This window comes from Macaca thibetana, chromosome 9 (assembly GCF_024542745.1).
Source record: "Macaca thibetana thibetana isolate TM-01 chromosome 9, ASM2454274v1, whole genome shotgun sequence".
Classification (NCBI taxonomy): domain Eukaryota; kingdom Metazoa; phylum Chordata; class Mammalia; order Primates; family Cercopithecidae; genus Macaca; species Macaca thibetana.
Genome location: NC_065586.1, coordinates 93,385,527 through 93,403,563, shown reverse-complemented (window position 1 = coordinate 93,403,563; position 18,037 = coordinate 93,385,527). Strand labels below are relative to the sequence as shown.

At 51.8% G+C, this 18,037-nt stretch overlaps 2 protein-coding genes across 3 annotated transcripts in view; one reads left to right on the top strand and one right to left on the bottom strand.

Moving 5' to 3' along the window:
- RRP12 (ribosomal RNA processing 12 homolog) overlaps nt 1–12,242 on the top strand; it is a 43,699-nt gene extending 31,457 nt beyond the window's left edge. The window contains exons 26-34 of the mRNA XM_050802862.1: nt 1,934–2,025; nt 2,157–2,321; nt 2,442–2,617; nt 2,830–2,955; nt 5,100–5,149; nt 8,645–8,717; nt 10,247–10,314; nt 10,637–10,719; nt 11,751–12,242. Coding sequence (XP_050658819.1) covers nt 1,934–2,025; nt 2,157–2,321; nt 2,442–2,617; nt 2,830–2,955; nt 5,100–5,149; nt 8,645–8,717; nt 10,247–10,314; nt 10,637–10,719; nt 11,751–11,853 — 936 coding nt within the window. The 3' untranslated portion in view covers nt 11,854–12,242. The remainder of the gene's footprint in view (nt 1–1,933; nt 2,026–2,156; nt 2,322–2,441; nt 2,618–2,829; nt 2,956–5,099; nt 5,150–8,644; nt 8,718–10,246; nt 10,315–10,636; nt 10,720–11,750) is intronic.
- PGAM1 (phosphoglycerate mutase 1) overlaps nt 1–18,037 on the bottom strand; it is a 1,080,404-nt gene that overhangs the window by 67,971 nt on the left and 994,396 nt on the right. The gene's annotated exons all lie outside the window — the stretch shown is intronic.

Genomic DNA, 18,037 nt, shown 5'->3' with positions numbered 1-18,037 from the left:
TTTTTTTCCCCATCTTGCATTTTGACCTTGCTGGTTAGAGGCTGTTCCTTTGGGTCCCCTGCTGGGCTGCAGAAGGATCTGAAGAGCCCCTTGGTATAGGGTCCCTGGCCCTCTCCTGCCCAAGAGAATCCTCGCCCAGGCTGGGACAGGCTTCCAGACAAGCTGTTCTCTGTACCCGCTGCCTGTTTCCCATGTGCCACTGGCTTGAGTCACATCAGACCTCTAGGTCCCTCTTGCATATTTTCTTTGGGTCTGGCCTTGGGTTCAGGATAGGAAGGGACAGATGAGAATCAGCATGCCCTCCCGCTGCCCTCAAAGCCTGCAGCCTAACTAGGGACCAAGGTGAGGAGAACAGCTAGAGCAGTAATCCATCATGGAGTTACTCAAATTTATAGAAGTCCTGGCTGGCTGCGGTGGCTCACGCCTGTCATCCCACCACTTTGGGAGGCTGAGGCGGGCAGATCACTTGAGTTCAGGAGTTTGAGACCAGCCTGGCCAACATGGTGAAACCCCGTCTCTACTAAAAATACAAAAATTAGCTGGGCGTGTTGGCAGGTGCCTGTAATCCCAGCTGTTCGGGAGGCTGAGGCAGGAGAATCACTTGAACCCAGGAGGTGGAGGTTGCAGTGAGCCGAGATTGCACCATTGCACTTCAGCCTGGGTGACGGAGCAAGACTCTGTCTCAAAAAAAAAGGATTTATAGAAGCCCTTCAAAGAGTGGATGGGGAGGCCAGGAGCAGTGGCTCACACCTGTAACCCTAGCACTTTGGGACGCCAAGACGGGTGGATCACTTGAAGTCAGTAATTTGAGACCAGCCTGGCCAACATGGCGAAGCCCCATCTCTACTAAAAAATACAAAAGTTAGCCAGGAATGATGGTGCGCACCTGTAGTCCCAGCTATTCATGTGGCTGAGGTGTGAGAATTGCTTGAACCTGGGAGGTGGAGGTTGCAGTGAGCCAAGACCATGTCATTGCACTCCAGCCAGGGTGACAGAGCAAGACTGTGTCTCAAAATAAAAAAAAAAAAAGCCAGGCACAGTGGTTCACGCCTGTAATCCCAGTACTTTGGGAGGCTGAGGTGGGCGGATCGCCTGAGGTTGGGAGTTCGAGACCAGCCTGGCCAGCATGGTAAAACCCTATCTATTACTAAAAATACAAAAATTAGCCAGGCGTGGTAGCAGGCACATGTAATCCCAGCTATTCAGGAAGCTGAGGCAGGAGAATTGCTTGAACCCGGGAGGTGGAGGTTACAGTGAGCTGAGATCATGCCATTGCACTCCAGTCTAGGCAACAGAGCAAGACTCTGTCTCAAAAAAAAGAGTAGACACGGAGACCCTATCCCCTAGCCCATTTGGGAGTCACTGGAGATAAGAAGATCTGCCACCTGCACATGTAACCCAAACTGGGCCAGATTAAGGCTTAAGAGGAATCCAACCAGAGCAGAATGCAGTGAGATAGAAGGGACATAGGGGACCAAGAGAAATCTTGGGGTGCTAGGGGCGAAGCAGGAGCCACGGTGTTAGATGAGTCTGGGCTGAACTCCCATCTCTATGGCCATTTAGCAAACACTTTACCCTCTGTGCCGCCGTATCCTCTTCTATAAATAGAGGGTGATAGCCTATATCTCGGGGGTAGTCCAAGGATTCAAGGAGAGGATATATGTCAAGTACCAAGCACTGTTGAGAAGACTAAAGCTCTCATCCTGCGAGGGTGCTCAGGCCTATGTCCTGAAGGAGGGTGCAGAGGAAGGATGGGGCCTGCCTACCCAAGGGAAGCATGACTGGGCCAGGGTGTGGGCCAGGAGCAGGGCCACACTAACCCTCCCCTCAGCTGGGCTTGATCATCCTGCGTGCGTCCCTGGGCTGGACAGCAGTGAAAGGGGGGCAGCGTGGAAGGCTCGCCTCCCTGAAAGCCCGGTGCTCTGTCCGGCAGATGGAAGCCATTGGGAAGCTTTCAGATGACATGCGGCGGCACTTCCGCTTGAAGCTTCGGAACCTCTTCACCAAGTTCATCCGCAAGTTTGGGTCTGTGTACTGAGCGGGGGTGGGGATAGGGCAGGCAAGGAGCCGAGGATTTCCAGTCCTACCAGGGACACTACTTCTGGGTTGTGCTGTCCGGCCAGTGCCTCTCATCAGCCCTTCCTTGCTACCCCCAGATTTGAGCTGGTGAAAAGGCTGTTGCCCGAGGAGTACCACAAAGTCCTGGTCAACATCCGGAAAGCTGAGGCCCGGGCCAAGAGGCACCGAGCCCTGAGCCAGGCTGCCACAGAGGAGGAGGAAGAAGAGGAGGAGGAGGAGCCCGCCCAGGGCAAAGGTGACAGGTGAGACCATGTTAGGGCCATGGGACCTCGTGTCTCCCAACCCAAGGGCCTGCCCAGGCAATGCCCGCCGACCCCCGCCTCTCCCAGGGGCGCTCTGACTGGGGACTTCTCTGTCTTTAGCATTGAGGAGATTTTGGCTGACTCAGAGGACGAGGAGGACAATGAGGAGGAGGAAAGAAGCCGGGGCAAGGAGCAGCGGAAGCTGGCGCGACAGAGGAGCCAGGCATGGCTGAAGGAGGGTGGTGGGGACGAGCCCCTCAACTTCCTGGATCCCAAGGTGGCCCAGCGAGTCCTGGGTAAGCACAGGGCTGGCCCGTGCACTCAGAAAACAGACTTGCCATGGTGCCAGGTTCTCAGGTGGTGGGTAGGGCATGGCATCCATGGCAGACCCATGGACAGGGCTGGGAGGTGCCTGTTTGGGGTCCCTGAGATGGGCTTGTTGGTCATGATGAGGGTGAGTAGCATGGGACTGGCCTTCCACCTCCTCATGCCAAACTCTCCATCCCAGCCACACAGCCAGGGCCAGGCCGGGGCAGGAAGAAGGACCATGGCTTCAAGGTGAGCGCTGATGGCCGGCTGATCATAAGGGAGGAGGCAGACGGCAACAAGACGGAGGAAGAGGAAGGCACCAAAGGTGGGGCCCAACACGCTTGTCCATTCATTTATTCACTGTGTTTGTTTATTCCTTTGGTGACCTCTTGCTGAGGAAGCGTGGGTAAAAACAGACCTAAGAAACTCTTCTCTCGGCAGCTTCCTCAAACTTTTTGAGTTTCTCAAACTTTTTTTGAGAAACATTAAGAAATCTTTTTATGTTGTAACCGAGCCATTTATACAGTATGTATTTAACTCAAAGGAGGCCGGGCGCGGTGGCTCAAGCCTGTAATCCCAGCACTTTGGGAGGCCGAGATGGGCGGATCACGAGGTCAGGAGATCGAAACCATCCTGGCTAACACGGTGAAACCCCATCTCTATTAAGAAATACAAAAAACTAGCCGGGCGAGGTGGCGGGCGCCTGTAGTCCCAGCTACTCGGGAGGCTGAGGCCGGAGAATGGCGTGAACCCGGGAGGCGGAGCTTGCAGTGAGCTGAGATCCGGCCACTGCACTCCAGCCTGGGCGACAGAGCGAGACTCCGTCTCAAAAAAAAAAAAAAAAAAAATTAACTCAAAGGAAACTATCAGAAATGGTACTTCCCCTTACTGTGTGTGATGCGCTGTTACTTTCTTCTGTTTTTCTCCTCCTCCTCTCCTGTCCTCCTTTCTCCTTGTCTTCCTTCCTCTTTTTTTTTTTTTTTTTAAATGCAAACTTGGCTAAGGCCCTGAAGATGATTTAGAGGCAGAAAGAGCCAGAGGCTGAAACCCTCCCAACTTCCCAATCCCAATGCTCATGTTGCCAGGGAGTCCCTCGGGTGTGGCATCTCGGAGCCCTCTTTAGTCTTTCGTGGCACCTCTCCACATGTCCACCCATTAGCTAAGAAACACCTAGGTCTTCAGGAACACACCTGTCTTCCCTTTGTTTGGTTCCCACTGCTGCGAGCTTGGGCCCTTGTCTCACTGCACCTCCTATCTGGAGCCTCACTGCTCCACATACACCCAGCTCACCAGCCACGTGACTGCAGCCACTCAGTCAGCCTCTCCTGAGCTCCATTTCCTTGCTTCAGAGTGGATATCATACAATCCTAATACCCACTTTTGCAGGTTGGAATGAATATGAATCGGTGTAACAGGTACAGCGTATGTACTTGGTTTATATGTACCTGTTATATTTCCGTGTCTAGCATCTTCTCTGCTCCTCTCTCGCCCCTGTATACTTTCCAATCTCCTGTCCCCCTTGGTGCCCAGGCATTCCTGAGGCTGTCAGGACCCCTCCCCTCTCTCTCTGCCTTTCCAAATCCCCTGCTCTTCAGCATTCAGCTCAAAGCCCCTTTTGTAGCCTTTCCTGGACTCTTCAGCCCTTGGTCATTTGCTTTCTTTGGCGATAGAGTCTCGCTGTATCACGCAGGCTGGAGTGCAGTGGCTCGATCTCAACTCACTGCAGTCTCCATGTCCTGAGTTCATGCGATTCTCCTGCCTTAGTCTCTCAAGTGTCGGGGACTGCAGGCATATGCCACCATGCCCAGCTAATTTTTGTATTTTTAGTAGTGACGGGGTTTTGTCATGTTGCAAATCGGTCTCGAACTCCTGTCCTCAGGTGATCCTCCCACCTCGGCCTCCCAGAGTACGGGGATTACAGGTGTGAGCCACTGCACATGGCCGGTCACGTGTTTTCTATTGTCTTTTGGTTGTTGATTGACTTTGTCTGAGTTTCTCTTCCCTCCAACTGGTCAGTTTCATACTTTGTATCCCCACACGGAGCCCAGCACATACTGCATGGGACAGAGGTTTCAAACAGGAGGGTGAAGCCTTCCTGGCACGGTGGGGGCGTGTGTGGGGCTGCGGGAGTGCCTGACTTCCCCGGAAACCTGGGGCTTTCTTCAAATCTCAAACAATGAAGGGTGGGTGAGTGGGGAAAAAAGTTTCAAACAAAGCCATATTTACCTCGAAAGTAGGATCACCACTTCTTTGAGGGGCCATTATACCTAGGGCCTAGGATGGAAAGGGGAAAGGGGCAGTGCTCAGGGATCTCACCTCTTCTAGCAGAAGGATGATATGGGTCTGAGGAAGGCAATTTCCTGGGGCTGGAGTTGGTGCCCCATCAGCCTGGTGAGCCAGGAGGTGCAGAAGGAAAGGGTAGGTTTGAGGAGCTCCCGCAGCGCTCATGGACCTCTTTTTTGGCTCCAGGTGAAGATGAAGGGATGGCTGACCTAATGGAAGATGTGATCGTCAGGAGTGTGAGTAGTTCCTGCGGACGGCGGGCTAGGGCTTCAGACCTAAGCCTGGGCCCCACAGCTTCTCACCCCCACCACACATAGATATTGGACCTGCCCTGTTTCTGGAATGCTCAGTGCATCCTCGCAGGTGTGCATAGCAAGCGGTCCAGAAGGCTGTGGGTGCCATGCAGGACAGGGTGATGGTTGTCTAGTTAAAGGAGAAAGAAGGCAGAGACCCTTGTCTCTCTAGCAAGGGCATGTGCTATGCAGAGGCAAGGGCAGCAGCTTCCCTGCGTGCTCCTGCATGGGGTGGGGGCTTCCACTATAGGGGAGCATGGTCGTGCGCCCAGCACTGTGCTGAGGACCCCACATAGCCTCACGAAGATAGGGACTCCATCGTTCCTGTGACCAGAGGAGTGTACAGAGGTAAGTAGCCTGCCCAGGGTCACAGGGCTCAGTCTGTGCAAACCAGGAATTTGAACCCTGGTTTTCCAGTCTCCTAAGCCCAGGAATTCAACCTCTTTGCCACCATTACCCCTGTTGACCTGGCAGTGCTGCCTCCCAGGATGGAAACAGCCTCTCAGCTGCCCCACCTGAACCAGCAAGGGTGAAGTGGGCCCAACCGTCACCCAATACCTGTCAGTCTCAAGCTCAGTGGAACATTTCCATCCTGGAGCAGTTTCTTCCCTCTCTGTCCTTCCAGACTGTGCCCCAGCCCATCCAGCCTTCCTGGGCACCACCCGCAGGTGACAGGTGCCTGCATCAGGGTGTAGTGGTATCGGTGGGGAAGCGGCAGGCTCTGGGGTCCCATCTTGGCTTTAGCCTAACCTTTTAAAGCCCCAATTCCTGATCTGTGAAGTGGGGTTATAAATAGACTACCTGGTGGAGTCATTGGGACAGTTTGGTAAGATTGGGTGTGTAAGGTGCATTAGTATAGTGCCTGACATGTTACAGACTTCCCCCACATCCCCCTTTTCATTGGCATCATATTTGTGAATGTCTGCCCATATGCCTTGCCAAGTGTCCATCGGCCCAGCATGGCCCGAGGAGGAGCTTTGTTATTAGAGCATTGTGACAGCGCAGAATTCTGTTTGAAGAGCTGAGTACATATCCAGAGTCCTGGGTCAGAGAGCAGCCTCTGATGCGTGAAGCCCCTCTGGGATGCCCTTGAGGAAAAGCAGTGGGGCTTCTGCTGAAAACCCTCCTGCCCCTCTTTGCCCCCAGGTGACTGCTCCTGTGGGACAGCTTCACCTACTGGGAGTCCTTCCTCTGCTCGGCCCCTCCGAGAGGCCACCCTCGGGCCAGTCTAGTCTCCCTTTCCAGGTGATGGCAGTCGTCTGCCAAACGTGTGTCTCTGGGCCCAGACTGCCTGGCTCAAGTCTTGGTTTCTGTGTACAGTGCTTGCCACTTAGTGATGCCAAGTAAGCCGTCATGACTGATTATTCACTTTTCCTGGAAATCTTTTTCCAGTCAAAGCCTCCTGGGTTTCTTGAGCGAATCTTCACATGTGGCTTTTCCTGGCCGGGGAGAACCGACCACGGCCTTCTAAGGATGGCCCCCACTGCTCTGGGCAGAGCGGGACTGGGCAGACGCCTTGTCTCCAGGCACCGAGAGGGCCCTAGGGCAGCTGCACTCCGTGGCTGGCTCCTGCCACTGAGACCCATAGAGGGTTTTTTGCATGGCAGTTGCTGAGTTCTAACTCTTTTTTTTTTCCTTGAGATGAAGTCTCGCTCTTTCGCCCAGGCTGGAGTGTAGTGGTGCAATCTTGGCTCACTGCAACCTCCCCCTCCCAGGTTCAAGTGATTCTCCCGCCTCAGCCTCCTGAGTAGCTGAGATTACAGGCGCATGCCACCACGCCTGGCTCATTTTTGTATTTTTAGTGGAGATGGGGTTTTATCATGTTGGTCAGGCTGGTCTCGAACTCCTGATCTTGTGATCCACCCGCCTCAGCCTCCCAAAGTGCTGGGATTACAGGATTGAGCCACCGCACCTGGCCAAGTTCTAACTCTTCTGCCAACCACTGTGGGAGCATGAAGTGCTGGGGTTCAAGTAGCTGCCTCCATTTAAGGCCAGCAGGCTGGGCTGTTTTTTTTTTTTTTTTTTTCTGTTGAGACAGAGTCTCGCTTTGTCGCCCAGACTGGAGTGCAGTGGCTGGATCTCAGCTCACTGCAAGCTCCGCCTCCCGGGTTCACGCCATTCTCCTGCCTCAGCCTCCCGAGTAGCTGGGACTACAGACGCCCGCCACCTCGCCCGGCTAGGTTTTTGTATTTTTAGTAGAGACGGGGTTTCACCATGTTAGCCAGGATGGTCTCGATCTCCTGACCTTGTGATCCGCCTCCCAAAGTGCTGGGATTACAGGCTTGAGCCACCGCGCCCGGCCCGGGCTGGGCTGTTGACCAGGTACCAGCTGACCCAAGAGCCAGCTCAGCCATCATCCCCCATGGTGCAGCCAGAGTCAGCTTCCTCCTAGTTCCTGTTTCTCCACTAGGAACCCATTCAGCTGGGCTTCGGCCAGTGGATCTGGTGTTCCCCATCCTCCAGGCACACTGTGTGTGTGCTGCAGCCTGTTCACTCTGCCCAGGCTGATCCCTTTACCTGGCACACCTTTCCCCTGGTTGGCCTCTGAGCCTGCCTCTGGATCCTCTGGGTAGCTGGAGCCCTGGGAATCTGCAGTTTCAAGACGTTTCTGGGGCACAGTGGCACAGACCACAGTGCAGGGACCAGCCCTGCCAGCTGGGGCTGCCTCTGTTTACCTTCCCTCCCTGCACAGCATGCCTCTGCCTGGCCTGATTGTTGATTACTGGGCTCACATCTGGTGATCTGGGGCTGCTGTCGGGCTCTCCCTCCTTCCCTTGGACTGCCTAACATAGCGCCAGGCGCACAGTAGGTGCTCTGTCACTTCCTGTTGAATATAATTGACAAGTTGACGTGTCTCACTGTCCATGCTCATACCTGCTGGGATGGTAGCATTGTTGAGGATCAGTGATGACTGGCTTGAGCAAGGGTCTCCCACCTGCCTGAGAGCCCCTGGAGCACAGGACCTAGATCCTGTGCCCTGTGTCCCTAGGGCCTGGCACTTAGTAGGGGATCAATAAGTGAGTGATTAATAGGGAGAGTGGGGTGGGGTTTGTGTGAAGCAAAGAACTGGTAAAGCTGTTCTCTCTGAAGAGGCCAGGGACCTCATTTTCCCCATTAGGAAAGTTAGGTAAGCTGATGTCAGAAGCCCTCTGGGCAATTGCAGGCCTTGGTGGGGCCCAGAGTGGAAAGGCAGAGCAGGAACAGCCGCCACCAGCCTGGCAGTCCGGACGTGGCCAGAGCTTCTCTCCTGCACTGCTTGGCTTTAGACAGTTCTTTGCCCTCTCTGGGCCTTAGTTTCTCCATCTGTAAGTGAGAGGTGGGGTTCTTAGCAGAGGGCCTCTCCTGCTCAATGCAGGGTACTCTGCTGTTACTGTTGGCATTCCCAAGAGTGGGCACATCCCCTGGTTCACTCACTCCCAATCTATTCCCTCTCTATAGAAAAAGCACCAGAAGCTCAAGCACCAGAAAGAGGCTGAGGAGGATGAGCTGGAGATACCCCCTCAGTACCAAGGTGAGGCTTCCACTCCTCTGTCCTGGGACACATGGATCCCTGTCACCTGCATTAGGGAAGGGAGTCACAGGAAGGGGTGGCAGGGCCATGAGGGTGCACAGCCTGGTTGTACTCACTTGGCACCAACAGAGGTTGGCTGATATGACACTCAAGACTGGCCTGGAGTCTAAGGGGCCCTGGGGGTGTGGGAGAGCCTGTGGGTTAGGAGATCTGTGCATGGAACCACCAGCCTTCTGAGGAGCTCTGAGCCGCAGCTCCTCTCCACCTGCCCAGGCCTCCCAAGAGGCTTGAGCCTGCCCCTTCTGCGAGCTACTTGTCTCTCTTGGTCACCCTAAGAGCACCAGCCCTGAGTCAGGCTGGATTTAGAGAAGCCACTTGGCCGGTGCTGGGGCTGGGAACTGGGAAGGTTGGTATTGGGTCTGGCCAGAGGATTCCCCTCTATTTCTGTCTCTGGGCCCACCAGCTGTTGCCCTCCTAGAGCAGCTGCTAGAAGTGCCAAGATGGCTTCACCTCTGCTTCCTTCCTCCCAGGGCAGCTGTGCAGGACCCCTGCCCCCAAGCCCTTGCAGCAGAGCCCTTGCTTTGCATCTGGAGGTCCAGGGGCTCCTGTGGGAAGCCTCTGATTCCAGTAGCTGGTGTGTCCTCAGAGCCCTACAGCATCATAACGCAGCTGCACAACCTCATGGCTCTTCCGCCTGTGGCGCCCACGAGCCAGGGCCAGCTCACCTACTGTGCCCTGGGATGGAGTGGTGCTGAGGCAGGAGTACCTGCCAGTCGATGAGGCAGAGACATGGGGTCAGGGCTGCTTGTCCAACCTCTGCTTAGCTGTGTGACCTTGGCCTGGTTACACTGTCTGTCTCTGAGCTTCTAGTTTCTCATCTGCAAAAACATGGGGGATGGGGGAGTTCGTGTTGGTCATCTCAGAGTCCCCCTGAGCTGACACTGTAGGATTCCATCCACAACTCGTTGAGTGTTGAAGTCCAGGCTGGAGAATACAGCTGACCTTGGGCAAGAATCCTGATCTCTGTAAGCCACAGTGTTCACATCTGTACAATGGGTTAAATAGCTGTCCTTCTATCTCAGTGTTTGTGTGAAATCCAAATGAGATAAGAGGGTAAAGCCTAAAATGTCTTCTCTTACAGCTGAGGTTAAGAGGCTTGCCTGAGGTTGGAGCTGTAAGTGGCAGAGCTGGGAGTTCAACCTGGCTGACTGGCTGAATTCTGTCTGAGTTTGGAGAATATAGGTTATTTTTTGTTAGTGTATTAGTGGAGAATATATGTGTTCCCAGAGGTCTCTGGTAAGCTGTAAGGATTCTGGGTCAGTCTGAGGAGCCCAGTGATCTAACTGTCAAATCACCAGACAGTCCCTCCTCGAGGAAGGTCTTCGTCCTGGTTTGATAGAGGACAGAGCCAAGTTCCTGGTCTTCACTCAACTGCTCCCTGGCAGCTTGCTCAGAGAGGGTGCCCATTGTCTTCTAGAAGGAGGCTACCCTGGCTTTGCCTGACTCATGGTCCTGTGTTCTCCCTATAGCTGGAGGCTCTGGCATTCATCGCCCTGTGGCCAAGAAGGCTATGCCTGGGGCCGAATACAAGGCCAAGGTAAGCGCTGCATGTAGGGCATGGGGTCTCCTGGCACTGGACAGGTGCCAGGGAGGGGCAAGGAGGAGTTGTGCCCATCACTGTCTTGAGAGGCACCTTCCTGGAACTCAGCTGAGGCCAGGAAAGAAGAAGGGGTATACCAAGGCCTTGTGGCATCTGAAATGGGGGACCTTGTTGAATGGCCTTCCAAGGATACAGGAGCTCTTTGGCACCACCTAAGGCAGAGGATGAAGGGAGGTTATGGGGCCTGTCAAGTCTGGGGCAGGGACAGAAGGGGAACCCCACACTCCTAGCTGACTCTGTTTCTCTCCTGGGTAAGCAGAAAGCAAAAGGTGATGTGAAGAAGAAAGGCCGACCAGATCCCTATGCCTACATCCCCCTCAACAGAAGCAAGCTCAACCGCAGGTATGGTGCTGTGCCAGGCTGGCAGCTGGAGGATGGGAGGGGACGAGGGAGCAGAGTGCTCTAAAGAAGGGAAGGCCTTATTAAACTCTCAACTCAATTTGAGTCTCTTCTAGCTTTTTTTTTTTTAACATGCACCTACATCGTGTAGCTGGTACCTACCTATATTACTGACTTGAACTGCTTCTTTATTTTATTTTATTTTTTTTTTGAGACAGAGTCTTGCTTTCTCGCCAGGCTGGAGTGCAATGGTGCAATCTTGGCTCACTGTAACCTCTGCCTCCCGGGTTCAAGCTAGTCTCCTGCCTCAGCCTCCCGAGTAGCTGGGACCACAGGCGCGCGCCACCATGCCCAGCTAATTTTTGTATTTTTAGTAGAGACAGGGTTTCACCATGTTGACTGGGATGGTCTTGATCTCTTGACCTTGTGATCCTCACGCCTCGGCCTCCCAAAGTGCTGGGATTACAGGCATGAGCCACTGCGCCCGGTCCTGACTGCTTCTTTAAACATGATATTATGTCATACAGATGTTTTCTGGTATATACATACTCTACATAGTCATCATTTTTAATAGCTTTGTATAATTTGCTTTTCTAATCCCTTTATTGGTGGGAAATTAGAGTTGTTTCCGACTTTGGCCCTTAAATTGGGTTATGTGTAGGACTGCTTTGGAAACTAATGTTACTAGGGAAATGGTATTCTAAAGTTCTAGCTTCTACGGATTGTGAGTTACCTTTCAATAGAGGGATGGGTGGGCAGAGGGAGCTTTGACCTTCTCTGGACGTGCATTAGAGGAAGAATGGCAGTGAGGCCTGTTTCCAGGGGGATAATTGTGCCAAAGTGGAATGTCCCGGTCAGGACATGAGCTGTGTGGAAGCTGGAACCACGCGTGGTCTGCCCAGTTCATGTGCTAGCCACCACCTGGAGGCCCACTTCTCATCCCTGCTGGCGCTGGGGGTGAGCCATCATTTGGCATCAGGAGGGGGCCTCCTATTCTCAGCCAGTTGTGACCCTTCTGTTCCTTGGCCCTGCAGGAAGAAGATGAAGCTGCAGGGACAGTTCAAAGGCCTGGTGAAGGCTGCCCGGCGAGGTTCCCAGGTGGGACACAAAAACCGCAGAAAGGATCGTCGGCCCTGAGGCCCAGGGCTGCCCCGTGATCCAGCCTGAGGCCCTTTCAGCCCCCAGGCTACCTTGCCACCAGCTCCAGGTACTCAAGAGTCTGGCAGAGCCTGGACTCAGGATGACTTGGAACTAGGGCTTGGCTCTCAGAAGTCCTGGATTTTGGAAACTCCAAATGGAATCACCCTTCAGAGACATCCCTGGTGCCTGGAGATGGGAATGTGGCCTCAGTGCCTCTGAGTAGGTGCCATGGGGCACCTTTGCTTTCTGCCCGGAGTGGCCACGAGCACCAGAGCAGATGATCTCTATTTCCGCCAGCTGCTTGTACCCATGTGGCATCCTGGCTGTGGTCTGGGTGTATGAGATTTATTGTGACCAGATGTAGAATAAATGTGTCTCATCCTGCATTTTTTTTTCTAGAAACTGTTTCATAATCTGCCTCTCCAGGGGTAAGAACAGTGTCCAGTTGTTGGCAGCAGTGGCCTGACCTCTTCCTGTCTAACTCCTTAGATCCAGTCCAGGGCATATCATAATGCTTTGCCCATAGGACAGGCTTTGGAACTTGCCAGGAAGCACCCACCTGTGTCAGGAGGGGCAGCGAATGCCCCAGGGCTGGTGTTGGGAGCTGCAGTTCAGCACCAGGGACTACCCCTGCTGCCCTGGTCACAAGTCTCTCCAGCATCTTTGTTCACTGATTCAACAAAGTGTTTGCTGAGCCCCTCCAAGTGGGCTCAGCATAGCCTGGTCCATTCACCTCCCTGTTTTCCCACATTCTTTTTTTCCCAGACAAGGGGATCTGTTTGTGCGATGTGATTCACTGGTCCAGCTTTGTTGGTCTGGAGCAGAGAAGGGCATGGCACAGAGGTCCTGAGGTCACTGTCCTGTCAGTCCAGGTCCCCTCGTGTGGATACGATCCCACAGGCAGCCAGAAGCAAAGAACCGCAGCACTGTTCCCACACCCCAATATGAGGAGTGTGCTTCGCACCTGATATATTCTTCCCATCTCAGATCCCCCGAGTATGAGGCGAGCACATACACATATTCCCCGTTTCCATTTTAGTTTAAGGCACTTGGCTCTGATAATGGTCCCAGGAGGCCCTGTGCACCTCCTGGCAGCCTGTCCCACCATACTCTTCCACTCATTCTCTAAGGAGACCCAAGTCTTGACTGAGTCCAGCGCTACCCAAATTAGGGCATTTCCTCCTGATGATTTGGGGCTAGGAAAAGCTAAGAGGAACCACACTTGGCCCAGAGGTGGCACTGTTTACATGCCTTGTTCACAGAAATCTAGAATTAAAGAGCAAGCAAGAAAGGTGGTCAGGAGTGGCTACCAGAGATTTGCAGAGGGGATCTAACCATACTCCCCATTGTTACACTTCTGGACACAAGTTGGGTTGAAGTAAGCCAAGCCCAGTCCGTTCCTGTTTCCTTTCTCAGGAAATGTGACCATGTGCACTGGGAAGCTTCGTGTAAAGTAGATAGGGGTATGAGCCAATTGCCCAGCATTGGTGTGTTTTTTTGTCTGTTTGTTTGTTTGTTTTGATGGAGTCTTGCCCTGTCACCCAGGCTGGAATGCAATGGCCGATCTCAGCTTACTGCAACTTCTGCCTCCCAGGTTCAAACAATTCTTCTGCCTCAGCTGCCTGAGTAGCTGAGACAGGTGCTCACCACCACGCCCCACTAATTTTTGTATTTCTAGTAGAGACAGGGTTTTACCATGTTGGTCAGGCTGGTCTCGAACTCCTGACCTTGTGATCTGCCCTCCTTGGCCTCCCAAAGTGCTGAGATTACAGGCATGAGCCACTGTGCCCGGCTTACTGTTTTGTTTTGTTTTGTTTTTTAAATAAAGGCCAGGCACAGTGGCTCACACCTGCAATCCCAGCACTTTGGGAGGCCGAGGCGGGTGGATCACCTGACCAACAAGGAGAAACACTCTCTCCACTAAAAATACAAAATTAGCCGGGTGTGGTGGTGGGTGCCTGTAATCCCAGCTACTCGGGAGGCTGAGGCAGGAGAATCGCTTGAACCCAGGAGGCAGGGGTTGCAGTGAGCTGAGATCGCGCCATTGCACTCCAACCTGGGCAATAAGAGTGAAACTCCGTCTCGAAAAAAAGAAAAGAAAGCGTGAAGCCAACCTTCTTGTTATATATAGCACATTTTCCAAGGAACTTTGTTTTCTTTTAAAGATGGGAAAGGCAGGTGACCTAGAAAGGTTGGCTTTAGTGATGTGCTGAATGCTATATTCTTTTGGAAGTAGACTTCAAATGCACGTGATCTTGATGCAAAGGCAAGAATTAATCTTCATCCCAGAAACTTCAGGTGCTTAAAACATGTATTTTGAAAGTCAGTGTTCTTTAGGCTGGGTGTGATCACTCACACCTGTAATCCCAGCACTTTGGGAGGCCGAGGCAGGTGGATCACCTGAGGTCAGGAGTTCAAGACCAGCCTGGCTAACATGGTGAAACCCCATCTCTACTAAAAATACAAAATTAACCAGGTGTGGTGGCGCACACCTCTAGTCCCAGCTACTCGGGACGCTGAGGCAGGAGAATTGCTTGAACCCAGGAGGCGGAGGTTGCAGTGAGCTGAGATCGCACCATTGCACTCCAGCCGGGGTGATAAGAGCGAAACTGTCTCAAAAAAAACAAAGTCAGTGTTGTTTCAACAGTGGAGGTGAAAGAATCTTAGGAGTGTTTATCAACAAAAGATGCATCCAATTTTACGGTGAATAGGAAAGTTGAGAGCTCTCACTCTCCAGATTTTCAATTTGTGCTTTTGGGAATGTCAGTCTGAGGCTTGCTTTTCTGGGGTCCATCCTCCACTCATTCTCAGAAATGGAAAACAGATCCTACCCTGCCTGACTACGAAAACCGCAACCCCGCAGTTGGCCAAGGGAGTGGTCAAGCTTTGGGGATTTGCAAAGGCCATCTAGTCATGTCCACATCGTGACACTTCCGGCCATGGGTGAGTCAGGTTAAACTGATCTTGCCCCTTCACTATTTCCCTTCCCATGATTGTGGCAGAAGGCTTGGTGGGGACTGTCCTGGCAGTTCATTCCCGCTAGTGGCCGTTTTTAGGGCTAGTGTTACAGCCTGATCAGTCCCAAGAAGGGTGTTTTTTCTGTACTGTTTGCAACACGTAACAAAATTGCTTATGAAGTTCAGGTAGCCTGTTTTCAGTCCTCAGAGTCCTTTCCCCCCTTATTTTTTTTATTTATTTATTTTTTTATTTTTTTTATTTTTTTTTTTGAGACGGAGTCTCGCTCTGTCGCCTAGGCTGGAGTGCAGTGGCCGGATCTCAGCTCACTGCAAGCTCTGCCTCCCGGGTTTACGCCATTCTCCTGCCTCAGCCTCCCGAGGAGCTGGGACTACAGGCACCCGCCACCTCGTCCGGCTAGTTTTTTTTATGTTTTTTTAGTAGAGACGGGGTTTCACCGTGTTAGGCAGGACGGTCTCCATCTCCTGACCTTGTGATCCGCCCGTCTCGGCCTCCCAAAGTGCTGGGATTACAGGCTTGAGCCACCGCGCCTGGCCCTTTTTTTTAATTTTTAATTGGTTGCTTATGTTTCTTCAAAGGGTAATTTTAAAAATTAAAATCATATATATTTCACCTTTATAAAAGTGATAAAGATTCACAGAATATTTGGAAAAAACAAAAGTAAAAGCAGGGGCTACAATCCTTCCACCAAATTCTCAGTTATCACTAGTGCAATTCATTCTGGTTTTTTTGTTTTTTTGTTTTTTAAATATACATAGGGCTATTTTTTTTTTTTTTTAATTCAGGAAAAAATGTAAGGCCAGGCACAATAGCTCACACCTGTAATCCCAACACTTTGGGAGGCTGAGGCAGGAGGATTGTTTATGCCCAGGAGTTTGAGACTGGCCTGGGCAATATAGTGAGACCTTATCTCTACAAAAATTAGCCAAGCATGATGGCGTACGCCTGTAGTCCCAGCTCCTTGGGAGGCTGAGGTGCGAGAAGAGCTTGAGCCTGGGAAGCAGAGGTTGCAGTGAGCCGATATCATGTCACTAAACTCCAGCCTGGGCAAGAGAGTAAGACCCTGTTTCAAAAAAAGGAAAAATGGGGCTGGGCACTGTGGCTCATGTCTGTAATCCCAGCACTTTCAGAGGCCAAGGCAGGTGAATCATCTGAGGTCAGGAGTTTGAGACCAGCCTAGTCAACATGGCGAAACCCCTCTGTACTAAAAATACAAAAAAATTAGCTGGGCATGGTGGCGCGTGACTGTAATCCCAGCTACTTGGGAGGCTGAGGCAAGAGAATCGCTTGAATTTGAGAGGCAGAGATGGCATTGAGCTGAGATCACACCACTTCACTCCATCCTTGGTGACATAGCAGGACTCCATCTCTAAATAAATAAATAAATACATGTAGTTTTAAAATGCAAGTTTACTTTTTTTTTTTTTTTTTAAATATATGTTTTGAGACAAGGTCTTGCTCTGTCATCCAGGCTGGAGTGCAGTGACACAGTCATAGCTCACTGCAGCCTCAAACTCCCTGGGCACAAACAGTCCTCTGCCTCAGCCTCCTAAAGTGTTAGGATTACAGGCATGAGCCACCATGCCTGGACAATTTGTGTTCTAAGTTTGCACTTGACTAAAGTTCTTACCGTATACTAATGTAAACAATTCATAAATATCATTTTCTTTTCTTTTCTTTTCTTTTTTGAGACGGAGTTCCACTCTTGTTGCCCAGGCTGGAGTGCAGTGGCGCCATCTTGGCTCACTGCAATCTCCGCCTCCCGGGTTCAAGTGATTCTCCTGCCTCAGCCTCCTGAGTAGCTGGGATTACAGGCATGCGCCACCACGCCCGGCTAATTTTTGTATTTTTAGTAGAGACGGGGTTTCTCCATGTTGGTCAGGCTGGTCTTGAACTCCTGACCTCAGGTGATCCGCCCACCTCGGCCTCCTAAAGTGCTGGGATTACAGGCATGAGCCACCGCGCCCGGCCATAAACATTTTCAATGGCTCAGCTTTAAACATCTGCCCAGCAGGGCCGTGCATGGTGGCTCACGCCTGTAATCCCAGCACTTTGGGAGGCCGAGGCGGACGGATCACGAGGTCAAGAGATCGAGACACCATCCTAGCTAATATGGTGAAACCCCATCTCTACTAAAAATACAAAAAATTAGCCGGGAGTGGTGGCGGGCACCTGTAGTCCCAGCTACTCGGGAGGCTGAGGCAGGAGAATGGCATGAACCTGGGAGGCGGAGCTTGCAGTGAGCGAAGATCGTGCCACTGCACTCCAGCCTGGGTGACAGAGCGAAACTCCATCTTAAAAAAGAAAAAAAAATCTGCCCAGCGAATATAGCTCAGTTTACAAAGGATCTTTGAGTCCATAAGTATGTTGCTCTTTGCTGTATGCAGGAATTTAACGTCATCACTAGATGCCAGACCGTGTGCAAAGCAATATTTAGAAAATGCCGTGATGACGACTATTTGTTCTATTTTTGATATACATTATTGTGAGTAGATAGATGACTGTACTCCAGAAAATAACCCTGATTTGGGACAATGTAAGCTGGTTTGCCATTTCATGAAATTATGCTTGACGTAGCTACTGCCATTAGAAACACTTACCAAGCTGTTAGAAGCCAGCTGAGTCATCCAAGGCCAGGGATGTATCAATCTCGTTGATTTGTCATGGAAATGCCTGGATTTGGGTTTTGAGGCCGTGGTCAATCATCAGTAAATACTGACTAAGAACGTAGGTAGATGGTGTTTGTGTAGTGGCTTGCCACTGCATACTCATTCCAGGGCTGAGGTCTGTAGATCAGCTTTGCAAGTCTAAAATCAGGATTGATGCTGGGTGCGGTGGCATGTGTCTCTAGACCCAGCTACTTGGAAGGCTGAGGTGGGAGGATCACTTGAGGCCAGGAGGTTGAGGCTGCAGTGTACTTTGGTCCAGCCTGTGAATAGTCACTGCACTCCAGCCTGGAACTCTAAATAAATAAGGATAAAATCAGGATTGATCAGGTTCAGAGAAGAAAATACAGATTCACATGAGACCTAGTCAAAATTATAATATATTAATTTATAATGAGAACTGTCACTGCCCAAGATGCTCAAGGTGACTGCTCGGCACATGCTTCCTTGCATAGGAGGCCAGAACTAGTGGTTTTTCTGTACTGGGGGTGTAAAACGGGGCAACTGGAGTCATGCAAGTGATAGGTGAATCATATTGT